Source organism: Phocoena sinus, chromosome 10, assembly GCF_008692025.1.
Source record: "Phocoena sinus isolate mPhoSin1 chromosome 10, mPhoSin1.pri, whole genome shotgun sequence".
NCBI classification, from domain to species: Eukaryota; Metazoa; Chordata; class Mammalia; order Artiodactyla; family Phocoenidae; genus Phocoena; species Phocoena sinus.
In genome coordinates this window covers 17,893,910-17,913,989 of record NC_045772.1, presented here as the reverse complement: position 1 = coordinate 17,913,989, position 20,080 = coordinate 17,893,910, and the positions used below count along the sequence as shown (strand labels likewise).

General features: G+C 39.3%; 1 protein-coding gene across 6 annotated transcripts in view; it reads left to right on the top strand.

Moving 5' to 3' along the window:
* The window catches only part of TXNRD1 (thioredoxin reductase 1), a 131,415-nt gene that overhangs the window by 96,108 nt on the left and 15,227 nt on the right, over positions 1–20,080 (top strand). For all 6 annotated transcript variants that reach the window (XM_032646552.1, XM_032646556.1, XM_032646557.1 and 3 more), the window contains 8 exons: positions 2,900–3,042; positions 3,452–3,567; positions 5,136–5,361; positions 7,658–7,750; positions 8,340–8,416; positions 9,704–9,860; positions 16,286–16,393; positions 19,195–19,290. In XM_032646552.1, coding sequence (XP_032502443.1) covers positions 2,900–3,042; positions 3,452–3,567; positions 5,136–5,361; positions 7,658–7,750; positions 8,340–8,416; positions 9,704–9,860; positions 16,286–16,393; positions 19,195–19,290 — 1,016 coding nt within the window. The remainder of the gene's footprint in view (positions 1–2,899; positions 3,043–3,451; positions 3,568–5,135; positions 5,362–7,657; positions 7,751–8,339; positions 8,417–9,703; positions 9,861–16,285; positions 16,394–19,194; positions 19,291–20,080) is intronic.

Genomic DNA, 20,080 nt, shown 5'->3' with positions numbered 1-20,080 from the left:
AGGTCCTGCCTCGCCAGCTAGAATCCGCATCGCAGAGGCTCAGCATTGGATTACAGCTGGTAGACCAAGCAGCAGAGTCAGGAGGCCTAGGGGGAATGCTGGGCCATGCCAGCGGATGGGCTGAGTGCGGTTGGGGAGCATCCAGGTGGTATTTGGGAATGCAGGAAGGCGGTGGACTTGGGGCATTACTGGAAGGCAGGGCAGCCCTAGAGAACTGGGGTTCTGGGCATGTAATCAGTCCAACAACGATCCATTTACTACCAGCAGGATGTAAAGTAGGAATTTGGATTTTATAAGACAGAAACTCAGTTCTCAGAATGGAATGCAAGACCCAGGACCATAGGAGCAGGTGGAGGACCTTGGTGCTGAATCCTAAACTGGTGGGCTGCAGCTTTTTTTAAAAAAATTAGTTTATTTTTGGCCACGTTGGGTCTTTGTTGCTGCTTGCGGGCTTTCTCTAGTCGCGGCGAGCGGGGGCTGCACTTCGTTGTGGTGTGCAGGCTTCTCATTGCGGTGGCTTCTCTTTCTTGTGGAGCACGGGCTCTAGGTGCACGGGCTTCAGTAGCTGTGGCTCTCGGGCTCTAGAGCCACAGGCTCAGTAGTTGGGGCGCACAGGCTTTGTTTCTCCGTGGCATGTGAGATCTTCCTGGACCAGGGGCTTGAACCCGTGTCCCCTGCACTGGCAGGCAGACTCCCAACCACTGTGCCACCAGGGAAGTCCCTGGCAGGTGGATTCTTAACCACTAGTAGGCTGCAGTTTTTAAATTTCTTCTGCCTGAGCATAACCACACTAGAGATTGGTGCCTGCCTGCTGTACCAGAGGATGAAGGAACTTTGGTAGAGAAAGGGGGTTTAAGGAGTTTGGAAATCAGATGGGGCCTGACAGTTATAAAGGAAGGCTTTAACAACAGAATTAAGGTTGAATTAGGTCTGATCATTGAATCTGAATTTCTGTCATTGAAATAATTTATTGGTACTATTATTTAGTCCCAGCTATGTCTTCTTTTAGAATATGGTATCTCCTGTAGGATTAGCAGAGTAGAATCCACTTAGTACTTCTACCACTGTAAAGTTTCAGAAATTAATCCTGCCTTTGATCTGTTGTTTCTCCCTGGGGCTTTATTGGCACATTGCACTGGACAGTTCCTAATTGTAAGGAACTGTAGCGGAGGATAGCATCACTGGCCCTTGGGCATCCCTAATTCACAGTGACAGCCAAAGCCACCACCAAAAATGATGTCTGGGATTTGCTTAAAATATTTTAGTAAAAAGACATATATGTAATGAGATTGGTAAAATGTTGGTAATTGTTGCAGCTACTTGATTGGCAAGTGGGAGCGAGTTACACTATTCTGTTCCATTCCTGGTGGGGAAACAGTGAGTCCTGCCTCCTCTTTTTTTTTTTTTTTTTTTTTTTTTGTGGTACGCGGGCCTCTCACTGTTGTGGCCTCTCCCATTGCGGAGCACAGGCTCCAGACGCACAGGCTCAGTGGCCATGGCTCACGGGCCCAGCCGCTCCGCGGCACGTGGGATCTTCCCAGACCAGGGCACGAACCCATGTCCTCTGCATCGGCAGGCGGACCCTCAACCACTGCGCCACCAGGGAAGCCCCTGCCTCCTCTTTTTGTAGTGGTGGTGGACGGACACCGGATGGACAGGCTGGTTGAGGCTCCCTGCAGAATCCCTCACGCCCCAGCACGTAATCCTCCTGGCCTCATGACCACATGGCCTCCAAGGTCCCTTTTTTTTTCTCCCCAACTGAACTGATCTCTGAAGGTTTGCTCCAGTTCTGACATTCTATGGTTCTATTAATTGAATCTTTATAATCTGTGTTCTGGGAGGCCACAAGCCAATTTTTGTGCTGTCATTCCTACTTCCAGAGGCTGGCCACTGGTACTCATAGAATTGATTGCATCACTTCCTGCCTGGCCACTTACTTAGCCCTGACTCTAAGACTCAGACGCTCATTTCTGTGACAGAGGCTTTCAATGCATGTTGATTCTCTTCTCCTTCCTTCCAAACCACAGCTTCCCCAGAACCTGCCTTCTTCCACCAGAGTATATTTTACCTGTATCTTTTTTTTTTCATCGTCATTGTTGAAGTTAGTAATGAATGAATGACAGGATTGATTTTTATCCATTGAAATTCAATATTATGTTAGTGCCTTGGCTCAAAGGATTCATTTCATGGTAGAATTTTAAGACTCTTCCTTTCTTTGGTGAGATGGGAAGCTTGGGAGGCAATGAGGCAGGCTCTTAAACTTCTCTGTCTAGGCTAGGGATCAGCAAACTTTTTCTGTAAAGGGCCAGATAGTAAATATTTTAGGCTTTGTGGGCCATCTGGCTTATGTCACAACTGCTCACCTCTGCAGTTGTTGCATGAAGGCAGCCCTAGACAATATGGAAATAAATGATTGTGGCTGGATTTCAGTAAAGCTTTATTTACAGAAAAGGTGATTGGCTGAATTTGACTGGTGGGGCCTTAATTTGCCAGCCCCCTGGTCTAGACACTGTTAACCAGTTTGGTAACTCCAAATCTGGCTACATCAGAATCTCTTAGAGATTGTTACACATTCAGAATCTTAGGAATCTTAGGTTCTCAAGAACCTAAGTACCTTGTTACCCCAGCAGACAGTGTTCACAATCCAAGGTACAATTCCCATTCGTTTCTAGATAAAGAAGAAAAAGCTTTGGGTATGGTTATTTTAGTCTTAAGAACTGCCAGAGATTCTGCACTATTTAATTGTCTGGTAGTTTTCTAAAAGGGAAAAATAGTTGAAAAGATTGTTTATGTGCTTGAAATGAAGGACTTGCCCTTTTAGACTAAATAGTTACCGGGAAATGGTATTTACCAGGTGGCAGCGGAAAGGCTAAACATTTTGTCTTACTCTCTTGTGCAGTGAAACATGACTGGGAGAGAATGACAGAAGCTGTCCAGAATCACATTGGCTCTCTGAACTGGGGCTACCGTGTGGCTCTGCGGGAGAAAAAGGTCACCTATGAGAACGCATACGGGCAGTTTGTTGGGCCTCATAGGATTAAGGTAACCATGTGACAGTGTAAATAGCTGTTTTTGGTGTGTTTTTAAGCTTTTGTTGGGGGAGGAAAAGAGAAGGTGATTATCCTAATAAAAATGATGGCCACTGTGACCCAGACCGTCCAGTTTGGTGATTTTGCAATTACTTCTTAGGGACTTCCTCTTGTGGTGTAGTAAAGGGTAATCTGGATTTGGGGCCACGTTAGCTGGATTTGAGTCTTGGCTCTGTCGCTTCCTAGCATTGGGACTTTGAGCGATCCCTTAACTACTCAGAGTCTTAGTATCTCTTTCTTACTGCATTAGCAAATTTTTATGAGGATCAAATTGGGCAATGTGGTAAAACAGCCTTTTTAATTATAACGTTTACAATTCTAAAGGATAATTATTAAGAATTGATATATTGGTTCCTTCGTAGGCAACAAACAACAAAGGCAAAGAGAAGATTTATTCTGCAGAGAGATTTCTCATTGCCACTGGTGAAAGGCCACGTTATTTGGGTATCCCTGGTGACAAAGAATACTGCATCAGCAGGTAAGGACAAATTGCAGGGAGAAAAGGGGATTTTTGCTTTTTCTTCAAACCCATTTAATCCTTTTCCTGAAACTTAGTTTTTCCACCACATTTTCGTCCAGAGGGACAGGGAATTAGGAAAAAGAGAAAGGAAAAACTATTTTAAACCAGAGAACATTAAAATTCAGAACTATAAACATTGGTCATCTTATCACCAAGAGTTAATATCGCTGCTAACATATAGATACATGCTTACAATATTTATATTTGAAATTTATATTTGTGTGAGTATATGTTATACGTGTATACTATATAAAACCAGATGGATATTCACATTTTATAAAATAATTGATAGATACGTTTTTGTTTTTTCAAAACTAGAATCACATATTACCTTTATGTAGATGCTAAAAAAATTAGAGGATAGCAGGCCATTTAGGTTTCTCAGATCCTAGTTTTTCCTTACTCCTTTGCCATTTGTATGGTTGCACTGTCAGTGTAGAGGGACCTTCTGAAATCAGTGAGCCAAGCAGGAAGGTTTTGCTGTGTGGTTTATTTTTGTCCATCAAGTGATAATAATGGTGACATTATTGTTCAGGAGTTTTGAATTATGAAGTCATTAAGACATTGTTGATAAGTATGTCTTCTTGGATGCTTTTTGCCCAGGACTTTCTGGTTTTCTGATGGTGTTATAAATTACTTGTTTTCAGGCTTTTTTTTTGTAATAGGAGTTTATCCTTTGAGCCTCATTGGGGGCAGCTCAGATGACAACTCTTGTCATTGCTGTCTTGGATGGGCTCCCTTCTCATATTTTAAAAAACTCATCTCCCAACAATACTTTTATGATCTCTTATGTCTTGTATCTTCCTCATTCTGCTAGAAGATTCTGTCAGGTTTTACTTTTTATAGCTGATTTTCATATTATAAAACCCATATGTTGAAAGTTTTCCCCACCCCTCTCCCCACTCTTTTTTTTTTTTAATATTTATTTATTTGGCTGTGCTGGGTCTTAGTTGCTGCATGTGGGATCTTTTAGATGCAGCATGCGGGATCTAGTTCCCTGACCAGGGATCGAACCCGGTCACCCTGCATTGGGAGTGCAGAGTCTTAACCGCTGGACCAGCAGGGAAGTCCCTCTCTCCCCTGCTTGATAATTGGTGTTGTAGGTGAGGGGAAGTAACACCGGGTTTGTACCTCAGGGAGAGCTGAGTGGTGGGAGGAGGGTGGGAGTTTGGGTTTGCAAATGTATGATTGTAAACACGTAAGTGGAGACTTATTCTGGATAGTACAGAATAAATGTGTTTGACTGGGAGTTGGGCTAATGTCAGAGTTGTATGGTTTACTGTGCTCAGCCATGGTAGCCCGAGCTGCTTCCAGAGCAGCTAAGTGGCAAGAAAGGAGAGTGTCTAAGACCTTATAAAATCTTCTCAAATATTATGTGTGTAGCTAATTGAATGTTTTTAATTTTAAAAGTGTCTTGTTCTTAGGAAAGTAAAAAGGTCTACTTTGATATGGTCATTATTCAATATGAACATTTTTCTCTTCTTTCTTTTCTTCCTTTTAAAAAAAAAAAATTTTTTTTTTTTCAGTGATGATCTGTTCTCTTTACCCTATTGCCCGGGTAAGACCCTGGTGGTTGGAGCATCCTATGTTGCTTTGGAATGTGCTGGATTTCTTGCTGGCATTGGTTTAGATGTCACTGTTATGGTACGGTCCATTCTCCTAAGAGGATTTGACCAGGACATGGCCAACAAAATCGGTGAACATATGGAAGAACATGGTATCAAGTTTATAAGACAGTTTGTACCAATAAAAGTAAGTGGGGTTGCCTATATGTTTGTTGATTCTATAGTCATGTTAAAAGGCAAGAGAAGAGAGTTGGGGTGAGTGATAGAAGCCTCCTTTCAGCATTATAAACCATCGGGAGTGCTGTAATTCCTCAACTTGTGTGATTTAGGTGTATAAACTGGTACCTTCCTACCACCTAAATAGCTTTGTTCTTGTTTGCAGATTAATAATTTCCTTCCCTTCTCAACTTTACCACCTTTATTAGTTCTCTTCTGCTTAATGCTTTCCTTTATGCATTCCATTATTTTATTATCTTTGGTCTATTATACTTGTTTCGTTCTACATACCAGTTATTTAAATAAGAGTTTAAGATGACTGATTTTTTTTTTTTTTCCTTTCAAAAGACATTTCTACTTTGTATACAGTATAGTCCACAGCTTCATTGTATTATTCTGGCCTCCCTGGAAGTGATTATCTAATTTTGTTATGTGGGCTGGCCTGTTTTGCTCATTTAATCTTCTTTTGAAAATGCTGAATAATATGCCAAGTTATATTTGAGACTTGTTAACATTACCACAAATGTTTTGATACATAAGAGTGGCAAAATCGATCACTTTGCATACCTCAAAGTAACAGTTTCCTTTAGGGCAAGTTAAGGATGGGACTGTTTTGTTAAAATTAAGGAATTTTAGCTGTCATTTTGAAAATTGCTTATTGGGTTAATAACATAGGTTTTCTGTGGGACCATGAATCTCTTGATGCCGATAATCTCTTTTTTTTTTTTTTTTGATGCCGATAATCTCTTGATGAGCGTGGGCATCAGAATGACTTGGGTGCAAACGCTGTTCTCCCAGTTTCTTACTATTATGACTCTGGGAGAATTACTTAACTTCTCTGGGCCTCAGTTTCTTCTGTAAAATGATGATAATTGATAGCACCTATCTTAGAGTTCTCATGAAGATTGCATTAGCATTACGATGATGATTAGAAAACAACAGCTGTATGTATATGCTATACTGATAGAAAAGTGGCATCTTCCTTTATAATATCTTAACATTTGGGGCATTGTAGGCCCTTTGAGAATGTGGTGGACTATCCCTAGTGAAATAAGCTTGTGTCTGTGTACATAATATCTTGCTGGGGTTACCAGGGTGTCCCTGATCCCCGTAGGCAGGTGGTGAACGCTGGCTGTATTATAAAGTGACCCAGTGGACGAAGCCTTCTGTGGAGAGGAGGGAGAGAGAATGCATTTTAGGCAAGAATATAGCATGTGCAAAAAGGCCATGGGGAATGAAATTGTTCTAAAGGCAGAAAATGTGCTGGTTACAGGAAAGGCCTGACTGGAACACAGAAGTGAGTGAGGCAGAAAGGAATTTGAGGGAGGGATGAGGCCTTTAATATGTTTAAGCAAATCTAAGCCATGGACCAATTCAACTCTTCCCCAAAAATTAGAATATTTTAATTTAAACGGAAAGACATTTCCAGTATGTTCAAAGGGGCTTAACTACGTAAGAAAGGAAGGGAATTTTAGAAGGGAATCTTTACTATTTGTTGATGTTGAAAATAAAATGACGCTTCACAGTTTTCCCATACAGAGTGTATCGTATTTTAAAGGTAGGGTAGAAATTGCAGTTGATTTTATGGGTCTCTTCAGTAAGTACTATACAGAAACCCATGATTTGGCTGTTGACATCTATGTGTAGTAGGTTAATATGTTCAGACTCATTTGCCAGAGCACAAGTACCAGGGCTTGCTCATCATTCCTACGTCCTCACCTGAAGACAACCCCTAGTTATGACAAGCACACATACCTCCTCACCCACTATGATTTTTAGGGCTTTCTAGCTCTTATCTGTATCGTGATTGATCTATTTCCATGTCTATTCTTTGTTGACAAAGCTGAACATATGTAGTCAAAAGGGAATGAACGAATGTGAGGCAGCATGGGATTAATGGTTCTGGGTAAGTCATAAGATAGGAGCCTGGCAGAAGCAGTAAGTCATTGGTTTAATTTTAGAGATTGTAGTGTAGTTTCTCTGGCTTTCTCCTTTCCTGCTTTCTCTCTGAATTTTATTCTGTTTGAGAACTATTTGAAGGAAAGCCCCTCTAGCAAACATTAAGCAGTGAGAAAGAAGGAAATACATAAAAGAACCACATGTCATCCTAAAGATGTTAATGCGAGGGAGGTGGGACATAAAAGACCTTCCAAGCCAAATTTCATGTTTTAACTTTGGGTTAACCAGATAGAAGGAGAGGACATAATTAGCCATCTTGATACTGATACATGTCTTTATCGTGGAATAAAACTTTATCACTTTTGTAGGTTGAACAAATTGAAGCAGGGACACCAGGCCGACTCAGGGTGGTAGCTAAGTCCACTGATAGTGACATAACCATCGAAGGAGAGTATAATACGGTAAGGAATGGACCTCGGTCCTACTTAATTAGAAAACAGATAGTGTGCTCACCGGATGTTTGCTGGGTTGCTAGTTCCAAAACCCTTGGTTCTGTTCCTATTCTAAGACACCTTTATTACTTATGATATTATAATTTGTTTTGGTACAGGGATGGATTCAAATATTCTCCACTATAACTTAAATACTGTTTATCAGATGGCTATTAAAAGGTATCAACATTTAAAAATGAGCTAGAATTTCTCTGCTCCATGTTCTTTCATTTTCCCAGCCCACCACTTTAAAAAAATAACTTATTTCAGTCATAGGCTATGCTGTCTTTGTCACTATACTTAGCTAGACTTATTAAGGAATTGTTAACTCCCTTTTTCTTAACAAGAAATGGGTAAGGCTTTTTACTATGTCATGTTTAGAAGATTTAATTTAAATGATTCTGATTTGTTTAAACTCTTGCATTACTATCTTAATAGAATATGTCTTTCCAGGTCTGGAAAATGAATCACATCGCCTTAATGAACAGAAAAAAATATGATTAAATAACTCATGCAAAGCCTTTCTATTAACAGTCACTATATATTAATAATTTTTCAGGTATTGCTGGCAATAGGAAGAGATGCTTGCACAAGGGAAATTGGCTTAGAAAACGTGGGGGTAAAGTTAAATGAACAGTAAGAAAAAATCTTTATTATGTTTTATTAAGTACTATTTCAGTTATTTATAAGATCAATTAATACTGGAGTTTTAGATTTTAAAGTTAGTTTTTACCATAGTTGGAGCGTTCCCTTTTTAAGCTTAGAAGACTCTTCTTTCAGTGCCAATCGTGATATTTCCTATTTGTCTTTTTTTTTTTTCTTTTTAAAATCTAAATGAGAGGTACGCTGGCTTGCATTTTGTTTCTTCAGTGTATATGTGTACAGAAAAAGATCCAACTCCCCAGTGAATTGCAGGTATATGCTTTGAAAGCTTCATTGAATATGCAGATCTGAACCATGTTCAAAGCTACCAAGTTTTAGGATCACTAGAGTGGTCGCTACATTTCTAGTGACAGCTACGAGTCTGAAAACTTTGACGTTTTATAAGTTAAAATTTCTTTGGACTATACCACTGCACTGGGTAATTGAGACTCTGTTGTCTGCTTACAGTAGTAGCATGGGGTATTTCCCAGTATCACCCTTCTTATATCCAAGTAAAAACAAGTGCTCTGAGAGGCTAGCTGCCTTGGAAATTGAAAATACAGGGTGCCCCCTCTACCCCCTTCCAGGAATAACATTTATACAGAAGAGATTTCTTAATCTTAGTGTGAACATTTTTGCTTTATTATTTTCTTTCCCCTTTGGGTTGGAGAGACAAAGGAGTTGGGGAGGTCTGATAAGATTTAGCAGACCAAGTGTTCCACCATTTTAATAACCTACTCGCCTGTTTCCAACTGGGGCCAAGGTTTAGATTTTGTATAATGTTAACACTTATTCTGCAATTACTGGACTCCGTGGACTACTGTGCTTAATGTTTTATACACATTCTCATTCAGTCCTCACAACCCCTTAAGGTAGATGATGGTATTCTTTTTCTTCTCACCAATTATTCCCATTTTCATTATTCCCATTTGATAGGTGGGAAAATGAGGCTTAGAGATGTTAAATAGCCCTCCCAACATCACAGAGGTAATAACTAACAGACCTGGTTATCACACTTTAGAATCCTCATTCATTCTTAACCAGTGTGTTCTACTTTTCCCGTCCCAGGGTTTCTTACAGTTTTCTTATTCCTTTGATTTTCAGAATAGCTAGAATCTCTAAGCTTTTGGTTCCTCTGAGTTTTGTTGTTGTTTTGGTAATACATGAGAACATTGCCCTCAGTTAGAGCCACAGTTTGGGGCTTCTTTGGGAGAAAGGGGATTTTGATCTACTTACGGAATAGTGGTAATTGATGATGATTTTAACTGAATGAATTTGCAGGACTGGAAAAATACCTGTCACGGATGAAGAGCAGACCAGCGTGCCTTACATCTATGCCATTGGCGATGTGTTAGAGGGGAAGCTGGAGCTCACCCCAGTGGCAATCCAGGCAGGAAGGTTACTGGTGCGGAGGCTGTATGGGAGCTCCACTGTCAAGGTGAGTGTTGGGGCTGTCACCACGGACATGCTGTTGTAATGGTACCTCCCGGTGCTCTGTGTAGGGTGGTTGTGAAGTTTTCCAGGTCTTGAATAATTTAATTGTTTTGATGATGGCATCCTAGATGTGCTGTATTAACTCTATTCCAGACAAGACATTGCTAAGACCACTGTACCTTTGTGATTTATTATGGAAATGGTCACTCTTAGAATCACACTAAGAATAAAATGAGCCTGGTTAATCAAGTTTCAGCACTATTATGTTCCATATACTCCTAATAGTTGCACTTTACATCAATTTCATTATTACCAGTTTGAGTTGTAATTTTCTAAATCTTTTTATGGCCCCTGTCTAGGCTGCAAAAGGATTCGGGGATCTAGGTAGTAATGTCAATGTGCAGAGCTACGTAAACCAAGATTCAGGCTTTATTCCCCTGTCCTTTCTAAAAGCAGATCTTCTGCTCTTGGAATGTTGACTATGTAAGTGATTTTAAAAGTCACTGCAGGAAATGGAAACTCTTGGTTGTGTCTCATGGGACTAGATGGCAAGAAAAGAATAAATATGCTCTAATTAGTTTTTTAAGACGTTTTAAAGAACAGTTTTAGGTTCACAGCAAAATTTAGAGGAAGGTATAGAGGTTTCCCTTATATCCCCTACCCATTACCAACATTCCTTCCCTAACTATTTTTTTAAAAGGATTCTAGAAATATCGATTGTAAAGAATTTAGTCACTACCCATTTTCCTTGTGCATAAGTCATCATGGGTTGATTTAGTTTGGTTACAGCAACTGAAACTTCAAAGAATACTGCTAGTAGAATTTGTGACAAGCATTTTGAATGTACCTGGGGTTGGTTTGGATTGTAGCATGATAAAATCTTATGTTTTGAGGATAACAGGATTGAGGTTAAAAAGGGTTTTTAATACAGGGTTGTCTGATCATCCAGGGAATAGTAGTTGGTTCATATCACTGTTTTTTTGTGTGTGTGTGGTACGCGGGCCTCTCACTGCTGCGGCCTCTCCTGCCGCGGAGCACAGGCTCCGGACGCGCAGGCCCAGCGGCCACGGCTCACGGGCCCAGCCGCTCCATGGCACGTGGGATCCTCCCGGACCGGGGCACGAACCCGCGCCCCCCGCATCGGCAGGCGGACCCTCAACCCCTGCGCCACCAGGGAAGCCCCCATATCACTATTTGAAATAAACTTATCTACCTCTTTAACTTGGAGTTTTTGAGTAATGGTGAACCAAGAAAGGGAAAATGTGAGGTGCATTTGTTTTTGACCTTGAGTCCTTGTGATTTCCTAAAATGGAAAGAGATATTTTTCATACCAATAATAACCAGAGGGCAAATATACAAAAATTTGGTACTAAATAAATTTAAAATTATTGTAGCACAAAATTCCTTAAAAAAAAAAATAGTGACTCCACTTACTTTGGACATATTCTTCTATGTGTGAGAATAGTGCTGTATTCTAGCATCTGCCAGGTAGAGCAAATTCTTAAAGTGCCTTAAGCTTTTATCAGCATCAGAATTTAATGTAAATTGAAATTAAAGGACACTTTTTTTGTTGTTCGTTCTTTTTCCCCCGTTTTTAGTCTAACTAATATGACAAGTGCTTTACCGAACAGGAGAATAAACAGGTGGTGCTAAGTCCCTGAGTTTGAAATCTCACCAGTCTGTCCTTCAAATATAGTAAACAAAGCTGAAATGCTAATAGATATCTAGGTTAATTGTATTTGGGGAAATTACACAGTTTTGTTTTTAAAGAATTGCATAATCCTTTTAATTTTGCCCAGTGTGTATTAATAGAACATTCCCACATATCTGAGAATGTCAGAGGATCCACATCTGCCTGCCTTCCTTCCTTTTTTTTTTTTTTGTTGGCGTTATGCGGGCCTCCCACTGCCGTGGCCTCTCCCACCGCGGAGCACAGGCTCCGGACGCGCAGGCCCAGCGGCGATGGCTCATGGTCCCAGCCGCTCCGCGGCATGTGGGATCCTCCCGGTCCAGGGCACGGACTCGCATCCCCTGCATCGGCAGGCGGACTCTCCACCACTGCGCCACCAGGAAGCCCCCTTCCTTCCTTTTAAAGGAGCAGCTCTCTGTTGAAAAATTCAGCTTAACATAAACACCTGACTAAATTAAATCTGTTATGGGATTTTAAGAGAACCCAAATTGACTCATGGGTGTTTGTGCCTTCCCTCAAAATTGATAGCATATTCATTGCTTCATGAGAGTGTTGGGAGGAAAGGGGACAGAGAGCGGCTATGTTTGACGTGCTTGGCACTGTGCTAATAAGTGCTGTATACACATACCTCATTCCACCTTAGGACAGCTGTGGAAAATGATGACATCTTACAGGAAATTAGGTAATTGTCCAAGGTCACAATGCTTGGAGGTAGCCAAGGCATAAATCCAGTCCACATCTGATTGTAGGTACTGCTGTCTTAACCATGAAAATGTATCGCCTAAGAGATTAAGGAAGATTTGGGAATTATGGATTATAAAATGTGCTGAGGATAGAGCAGATGTCTCAAGACTTAAAGAATCCACCACCAAGTACAGAGGTGCTTCTCCTAAATAAAATGAAGTGGAAAATATATTGGAAAAATTTAAATGAATCTTTTTTAACAAGATGATTAAAGTCATTTTCAAAGCTGCTAAAAATATTTGCCACTAAATATTCTGTTATTTTGGGAACATACATAAATGAAGGAATGAAAAAAAATGTTTTTATCATTTCAAAAACAGAACAGATCATAAAGCTGAGTCAGCTTGTAGATGATGGACATTCCACTAAGCTCTTTAAAAAGCCAGATGATAAGGCACACGTACCAGCTTTAGAACCCAGTGTGATGGTCACTCCAGCTGTCATCTCCAAGGACCAGTAGTTATCTCTTGGGTCGTTTTAGAATTGCTCTCAAACACTTGAAATACTTTTATTTTCACAAATAGCAAATGTTAACATCTTTTTTTTGTTTTGTTTTGTTTTGTTTTTTGTGGTACGCGGGCCTCTCACTGCTGTTGCCTCTCCCGTTGCGGAGCACAGGCCCCGCGGCCATGGCTCACAGGCCTAGCCGCTCCGCGGCACGTGGGATCTTCCCGGACCGGGGCACGAACCCGTGTCCCCTGCATCGGCAGGTGGACTCTCAACCACTGCGCCACCAGGGAAGCCCTAGCATCTTTATTATTACTTAAAGTGGTTCTTTGTAAATTAGTTCAGTTTTACAGTAAATGTAAAACTATTTTATGTGGAAACTACAGAGAAACCACGGTACACATATCTGCAACTTGGGGATGGGTTGTGTTCTAGAAGCTTATTACGTTGTTTATTGTGAAAACTGCAAAGTATTTTATCCAAATAAAGTATTAAAAGCAAGGATTACATTTCTCAGGCTAGGCCACAGTAGTCTATTTAAGCCAATTGGAAACTGAATTTTGAGACCAAGGAGAAAAAATGTCTTTTATGTGGATCCAGATTTCTGTCTGATACACCATTTTCTGCCCGAAGAACTTCCTTTAACAGTTGTTTAGTGCATGTCTGCTCAAGGGGAATTCCTTGGCTTTTTTTTTTTTTAAGTTTTTTTTTTTGAAGATATTTTTGCTGAATATAGAATTCTAGATTTACAGTGTTTATTTAAATATTCGCCCATTGTCTTCTGGTTGTATAGATTCTAAAGAGAATATGCCATCATTTTTATCTTTGTTCCTCTTAAGATTTTAATCACTTTTTTAGCATTTTGATCATTGCATGTTTTGGCATTCTGCTGGTGGTGTGTAGAGATTTGGGGTTTACCTGTTCATAGTTTTCATCAAATTTGGAAATTTTTTAGCCATTCAATTTTTCTGCTTTCCCCCTCTTTTTTTCCCCCTCAGCCTCACATTAATGAATGTTGGTTCCCTCAGTGGGTCTCTAATGCTCTGTTCATGTTTTTTCTCCCTGTTTCTGTGCTTTATTTTTTTAGAGAGCCTATTGCAATGTCTTCAAGTCCACTGATCTTTTCTTTTGCACTGTCTTGGGATATAAATCCCATTCTGTGTAGTTTGCACTTCAAGCAGTTTCTTTCACCTCTATGAGTTTTACTTATTTAAAATATATTTTCCTTTTCTCTCCTCAGCAGATTCCTATTTTTCTCTAGTTTCTTGAGTCTACAGAACACATTTATAATAGTTCCTTTTTAAAAAAAAAAACAAAAATATTTATTTATTTAGTCGTTGTCTGTGTTGGGTCCCCGCCGCTGTGCGCAGGCTCCCTCTAGTGCAGCGAGCAGGGGCTACTCTTCTTTGCGGTGCGCGGGCGTCTCATTGCGGTGGCTTCTCTTGTTGCGGAGCTCACAGCCTTCAGTAATTACGGGCTTCAGTAATTCGCGCTCAGTAGCTGTGGCTTGCGGACTCTAGAGTGCAGGCTCAGTAGCTGTGGCGCACGGGCTCAGCTGCTCCATGGCATGTGGGATACTCCCGGACCAGGGATCAAACCCGTGTCCCCTGAATTGGCAGGCAGACTCCCAACCACCACACCACCAGGGAAGTCCTTATAATAGCTCTTTTAATGTCCTCTGCTAATCCCCTTATCTCTTTTGCAATGTCTGTTTCTGTTGATTGATTTTCCTCTTGGTATTAGTTTGTGTGTTCTTGCTCATTTGCATGTCGTGTTACTTTGGATGGATGCAGACTTTGTGCATTTTACACTGTTGGGGGCTGGGTTTTGTTGAATTCCCTTATATAGTGTTGGACTTTGTTCTGGTGGCCCATTATGTTACAGGGGATTAATTTTATCCTCGTGTAGCTTGCTTTTCAGCTTTTTAAAGGTTTGTCAACAGCAGCCTTTCATTTAGGCCTAATTTAGTTCCACTACTCAATTGTTGCCCTTTCGAGGACTCTGCCCCCGTTCCTCTTACTACGAACTCTTTCTCTACTCTGGCCTGTGGGAACAGAAACTGATTCCCGTCCTGTAAGAGCTCTGGTCATTTGGGGGCTTGCTGATTTCCAGTGGTTCTTTCCTCACCCTTGAGTGCTTTCCTCTGGCATCCATTTACAGATCAGTCCTCAGCCCAAATCTCAGGAGGCCCTCTCTGCAGATCTTAAGTTCTCCTTGTGCAGCTCCACCCACTTTGGTGTTCTGCCCTGCAGCTTCGGGCCACACTGGCTTCCCTGAACTGGGATCTCTGTCTCCATAACTCAGGAAGACCCTGCACTCTGTTCCCTCTCTTTGCACCAAGCCCTGGAAACTGCTCTGGGCAGGAGACTAGAGCAATCGCTGGTCTCACCTCATTTGTTTCCCTTCTCACAGGGACCACAGTGCTGCACACCCTACCATCAGTGTCTTAAGAAGTATTTCATATTTGTCCCGTTTTTTAGTTGTTTAAAACAGGAAGTAAACCTGGTCCATTATGGCTGTAAGTGGATGTCTGCCTTTACTTTTGAATCGGAATTCCAAGGATTTGTGCTCTTTTTGGAGAAAAAAAGACTATATATGCTATTTCTAGAGGGAGGCACATTTTAAAAATCTCACCCTATGGTGTTAGAGAGGGAGAATTGTATTTTTCATATTTTAAGCACTTACCTTAAATTTAGGCTTTACCTCTATGTCCAAATGTGACTGGGTAGGTTTTTACCAAATAGCACTGGCAAACATATTTGACACTTACATAATTACATTTTTCACAATTCACATCAGCATATCAAAGGCTCTGAGGAATCTGATAGTTGAGAAACCTGTTTATTTGCTAATTACAGCATTTTACAAACTTGTTTCACTTCAGAACCCTTCCGGCATCTACGCCTATTAAAATGTGCTTTGGAAATACTGTCATAATCATGAACTTTTTTGTTGCTGTGGCCTTCATTACCATTTTAATGGCTGCATAAGATTGCATTGGAAATATGTACTACAGAATCACTTCCTTATTTGCATTTTAAAGCCGCTCCAATATTGCCACTGTTGATGAGAACTGCGGCATTGCTCAGTTAATGCATGTGGCTTTTGCTATATATTAAATTATTATTATAGATTTCTAAAAGTGGTGTTATTGGGCCAAAAATTATTAAATGTTCTTATGGCTCTTGATTTGTATTGCCTGATTGATTTTCCAATAAAGTCTGTTAACTTCTGCCACGAATAATAGGAGACTTTAAGCATTGGGTGCACTGGTGGTGTTTTTGGGTGCTTTATTTAAGGGAGATAAAGGATGTCCTTGTAATATCTGTTGGTAGATGGGTGGAGAGGCCACGCAAATTGTTTATTCATGACTAGTATTAACGGACTTTAAACCGCTGCTGAAATTTTATCATATCAGTTAATGGTTCTCAGCATAGTAGGTTTTTATTAGTCTGTTTTCCTTTCCTAAATTTGAACCTTTTGGAAGTATATGCTCTTTTCAGTTATAATTCCTTCTGTCATAATTCTTTTCCTCCATTTTGAAACAGTGTGACTATGAAAATGTTCCAACGACCGTTTTCACTCCTTTGGAATATGGTGCTTGTGGTCTTTCTGAAGAGAAAGCTGTGGAGAAATTTGGGGAAGAAAATATTGAGGTAAGTTCTACTCTTTACTACTACTTTTCCCCCCAAAATTTAAAATAATTTTCAGCATACAGAGAAATTGAAAGATAGCCCAAAGAATTTCTGTATACCCATTATCCAGATTCATGCATTATTAACATTTTGCCCATTAGTTTTATACTTTGCATGTTCCCTTCCTCTTTCTTTGTGCATCTGTGTGTATTTCTTCTTCCTGAACCATTTGAGAGTAAGTTGAATCCCCTTTACCCCTAAATACTTGAATGTGTATTTCCTATGAACAAGGACATTTTCCTGTATAACCACACAGTGGTTACTATTTTTTAGACAATGTAATGTTGATACAATACTTTTATCTGACCTGCCTTCCATATATCAGTTTTATCAGTTGACCCAGTAATACTTAGTTCTGCTTTTCAAAACCACTTTTACTGGTTTCTTTTTATTATTTATATGGTTAAAAATACAAGGAAGGAAACTAAAAAGTACCTACATTTCTACTGTCTTATTAACTTTTTTTTTCTACCATTACCCTCTAATTTATACTAACTTTGCCAGTCACCTTTTATCCTGTATATAGTCAAGGAAAATGCACATGAAATAACTACTTTTATATATACAAATAATGCTGCACATAGGGTCTGCTGTTTTAAATCACTTGGGAAAAAAGTTTCCAGTAAAACCTTCTAAAAGACCAGATTTGTGAATCAGAGTAAAATTTGTAATATAAAAGTCTATTCTAAATTTCTTAATCTTTTCTTTATTATATGCTTCAGTAGTAGCATGTAATATCAGTCTATCAGTAACACATTATTTTCATATTTCTTGATGAATTGGTAGATTGGGATTGACATATTACACTAATATGTATTAAATGGATAACTAATAAGAACCTGCTGTATAAAAAAATAAAATAAATAAAATTCAAAAATCAAAAAAAAAAAAAAAAAATATTAGCCTAAAGCCAACATGCTTTGGAAGGCAATCCTTCTTCTTATCTTTTTTTTTTTTTTTTTTTTTTTTAAATAAAATCACAGGTTGCATTCTAAAATTAGGAAAGTTAGTTTTTGGATTGAAAAATAACAAAATGATATAATTTGTTGTTATGTTCATCTTTTCCACTAGGAATGCTAAACATGAGTTGACTGTATTAAATAGGAGCTTTCTACATTTTTTTTTTTTTTTTTTTTGCGGTACGCGGGCCTCTCACTGTTGTGGCCTCTCCCATTGTGGAGCACAGGCTCTGGACGCACAGGCTTAGCGGCCATGGCTCACGGGCCCAGCCGCTCCGCGGCATGTGGGATCCTCCCGGACCGGGGCACGAACCCGTGTCCCCTGCATCGGCAGGTGGACTCTCAACCACTGTGCCACTAGGGAAGCCCAACACTTCTTTTCTGATTGTAAAAAAATATATATATATATATATATCCTCATAGGAAATTTGAAAAATTAGGAAAATATAAAAACAAATTTTAATTCATGAAAAGATAACTGCTATTAATACTTTTGCATATGCTAATCTCTAAGTATTTATATGTTATATATATTGTGTGTGTATATAATTTTGTGTAGGTATATACATTTTAGTTTAAGCGTGATTAAGTTATGTGCAGTTTTCTGTTGTACTTTGCAGTTAACGTTAGGTCACAAGCCATTTCCCTCTAAAAACACCGCTTTTAAAAATGACTTGTGCAATATTTCCTTTTAGGGGTGCTGTACGGTAATTTGGTAAGCCTTTCTTTTATTAGATTATTTACAGTTTTTCACTGTTATTAATAGAATTGTGAACATCTTTGCTACTCATTGTCTCTTTGATTTTTTGCTGAGGATAGATTGCTATCAGAAGGTATTTACATTTTAAGGTTCTTAATGTATATATTCTGTGTTTCTTCACAGATAGTCTTTGGAATTCGTTTTATTAGAATTTGGATTTTTTATTATAAAAACAATGCATTTGAGTTGAAATCTTGAAAACGGCAAGGGAAATAGTAAACAGTTACTCATAGGCTTATGTTTACAACGCAGCAGTTGTTAGCCTTTGGGGATAATTGCTTTAACCAATTTTTTCTCGGTGTAATGGTTGCAGTACTATGATACTACACATTCAATATTGTAACACACATTTTAAAAAATCACATATTACAAGATAAAAGAATGTTGTATAATGTTTACATAATCAGTATGTTTTTAAAGGGTCCTACCAACCATATATGTTTTGAATTGAGGCTAGCAGTTGGAGGAGAAAAAAATCCCTTTAGTCATCCGAGACTTAAGTTTATGAAATATCAGTAAGGATGTCTGTTTGTCCTTCTATGTACCATCTTCCCTCCCTCCTTCCTTCTCTCCTTCAATACTTTTGGTGAATAATTTCAGAGGAGAAAATTTTTGGAAATATTAAGTCAGAGAACTAGATAATTGCTATAATTGTTCCCGGCACCTTACTTGTTTCTTGCCCAAAGTTGTCATTCCTGTGAGGTAGCTAGATGGTGTTTTTTTGTTTTGTTTTTTTTCTAATGCAAGACAGCAAGTAATCACATGGCTTCTTTCTCTCATTTGTTTGCTCTTGTTACATAAGGTCTATTCGTTGGAGGTTGAAATGTAATTAAGGGATGAGCTTATAGCAAAAGGGCTTGTCACCTGTGAGTTTAAAGCTGTTTACCTTCTGACCAGGTTCCTATGTATCCATGAATTTTAGTGTTTAATGAAAGTCTAATTATTAAACGTTAAAGAGCCTCCACCGTCTTCACACCACAACTCATGTTTGACAGACATCCTTCTTAAGATGATGGGTCTAAATTGTGCTTCCCTCTTCTTAGGTTTACCATAGTCACTTTTGGCCATTGGAATGGACGATTCCATCAAGAGATAACAACAAATGTTATGCAAAAATAGTCTGCAATATCAAAGACAGTGTAAGTGCTAATCTTATTTACGCCTTTCTACTAATTTTTCACATGGTACATACATTGCATTCCTTTAGCGTTCAACCTGTAGGTTTCCTGTTGGGATGTTATCCCAGGGCGAGGCCCATGATGACACTGCTTGACTCACGTCTGCAGTGGATGTAGTGGGCAGGCAGTCAGAACTTTCTGGAGGAAGGAACCAGAGGGACAACTTGAGAACTGCTTGTGTTTATTAGAGGGGACCAATGAAGCTGTCAACTGTCTACAAATAATGACAAAACAAAAAGAATAGTAATAACCCAAGTTTGTATCCTATCTGTCACCATTCAAAGCTATTACATAATTATTGACTATATTCCCCACATTGTACATTTCATACCGGTGACTGATTTATTTTGTAACTGGAAGTTTGTACCTCCTGATATCCCTTCACCTATGTGGATTGAATCTTTATGAGAATTGGTATTTTTAACTTAACTGAGATCTTACTTTTAAAAAAAGTGTCCCCAGTAAAACTATAAACAATGCTAAAGAATCCATGTGTTAAAAGGCTAATAAACTCATTTTCTTATCTTGGGATTTGAGTATAATTAACTGATATATCCTGTTTAGAAACTACCACTGTACACAGTAGCACAGTTGCAGATTGCTTTTTGCAGAACCCAAGGTTCTAGGAAAACCTGGATCCTCTACAAAAAAGGTCATCATAGATGCATTTAAAAAATGGACATACTATGATAACCTCTAACAAGCTATACAGAGTAGAAATAGAGTACAATTTCATGTAGAGTTTTATCTT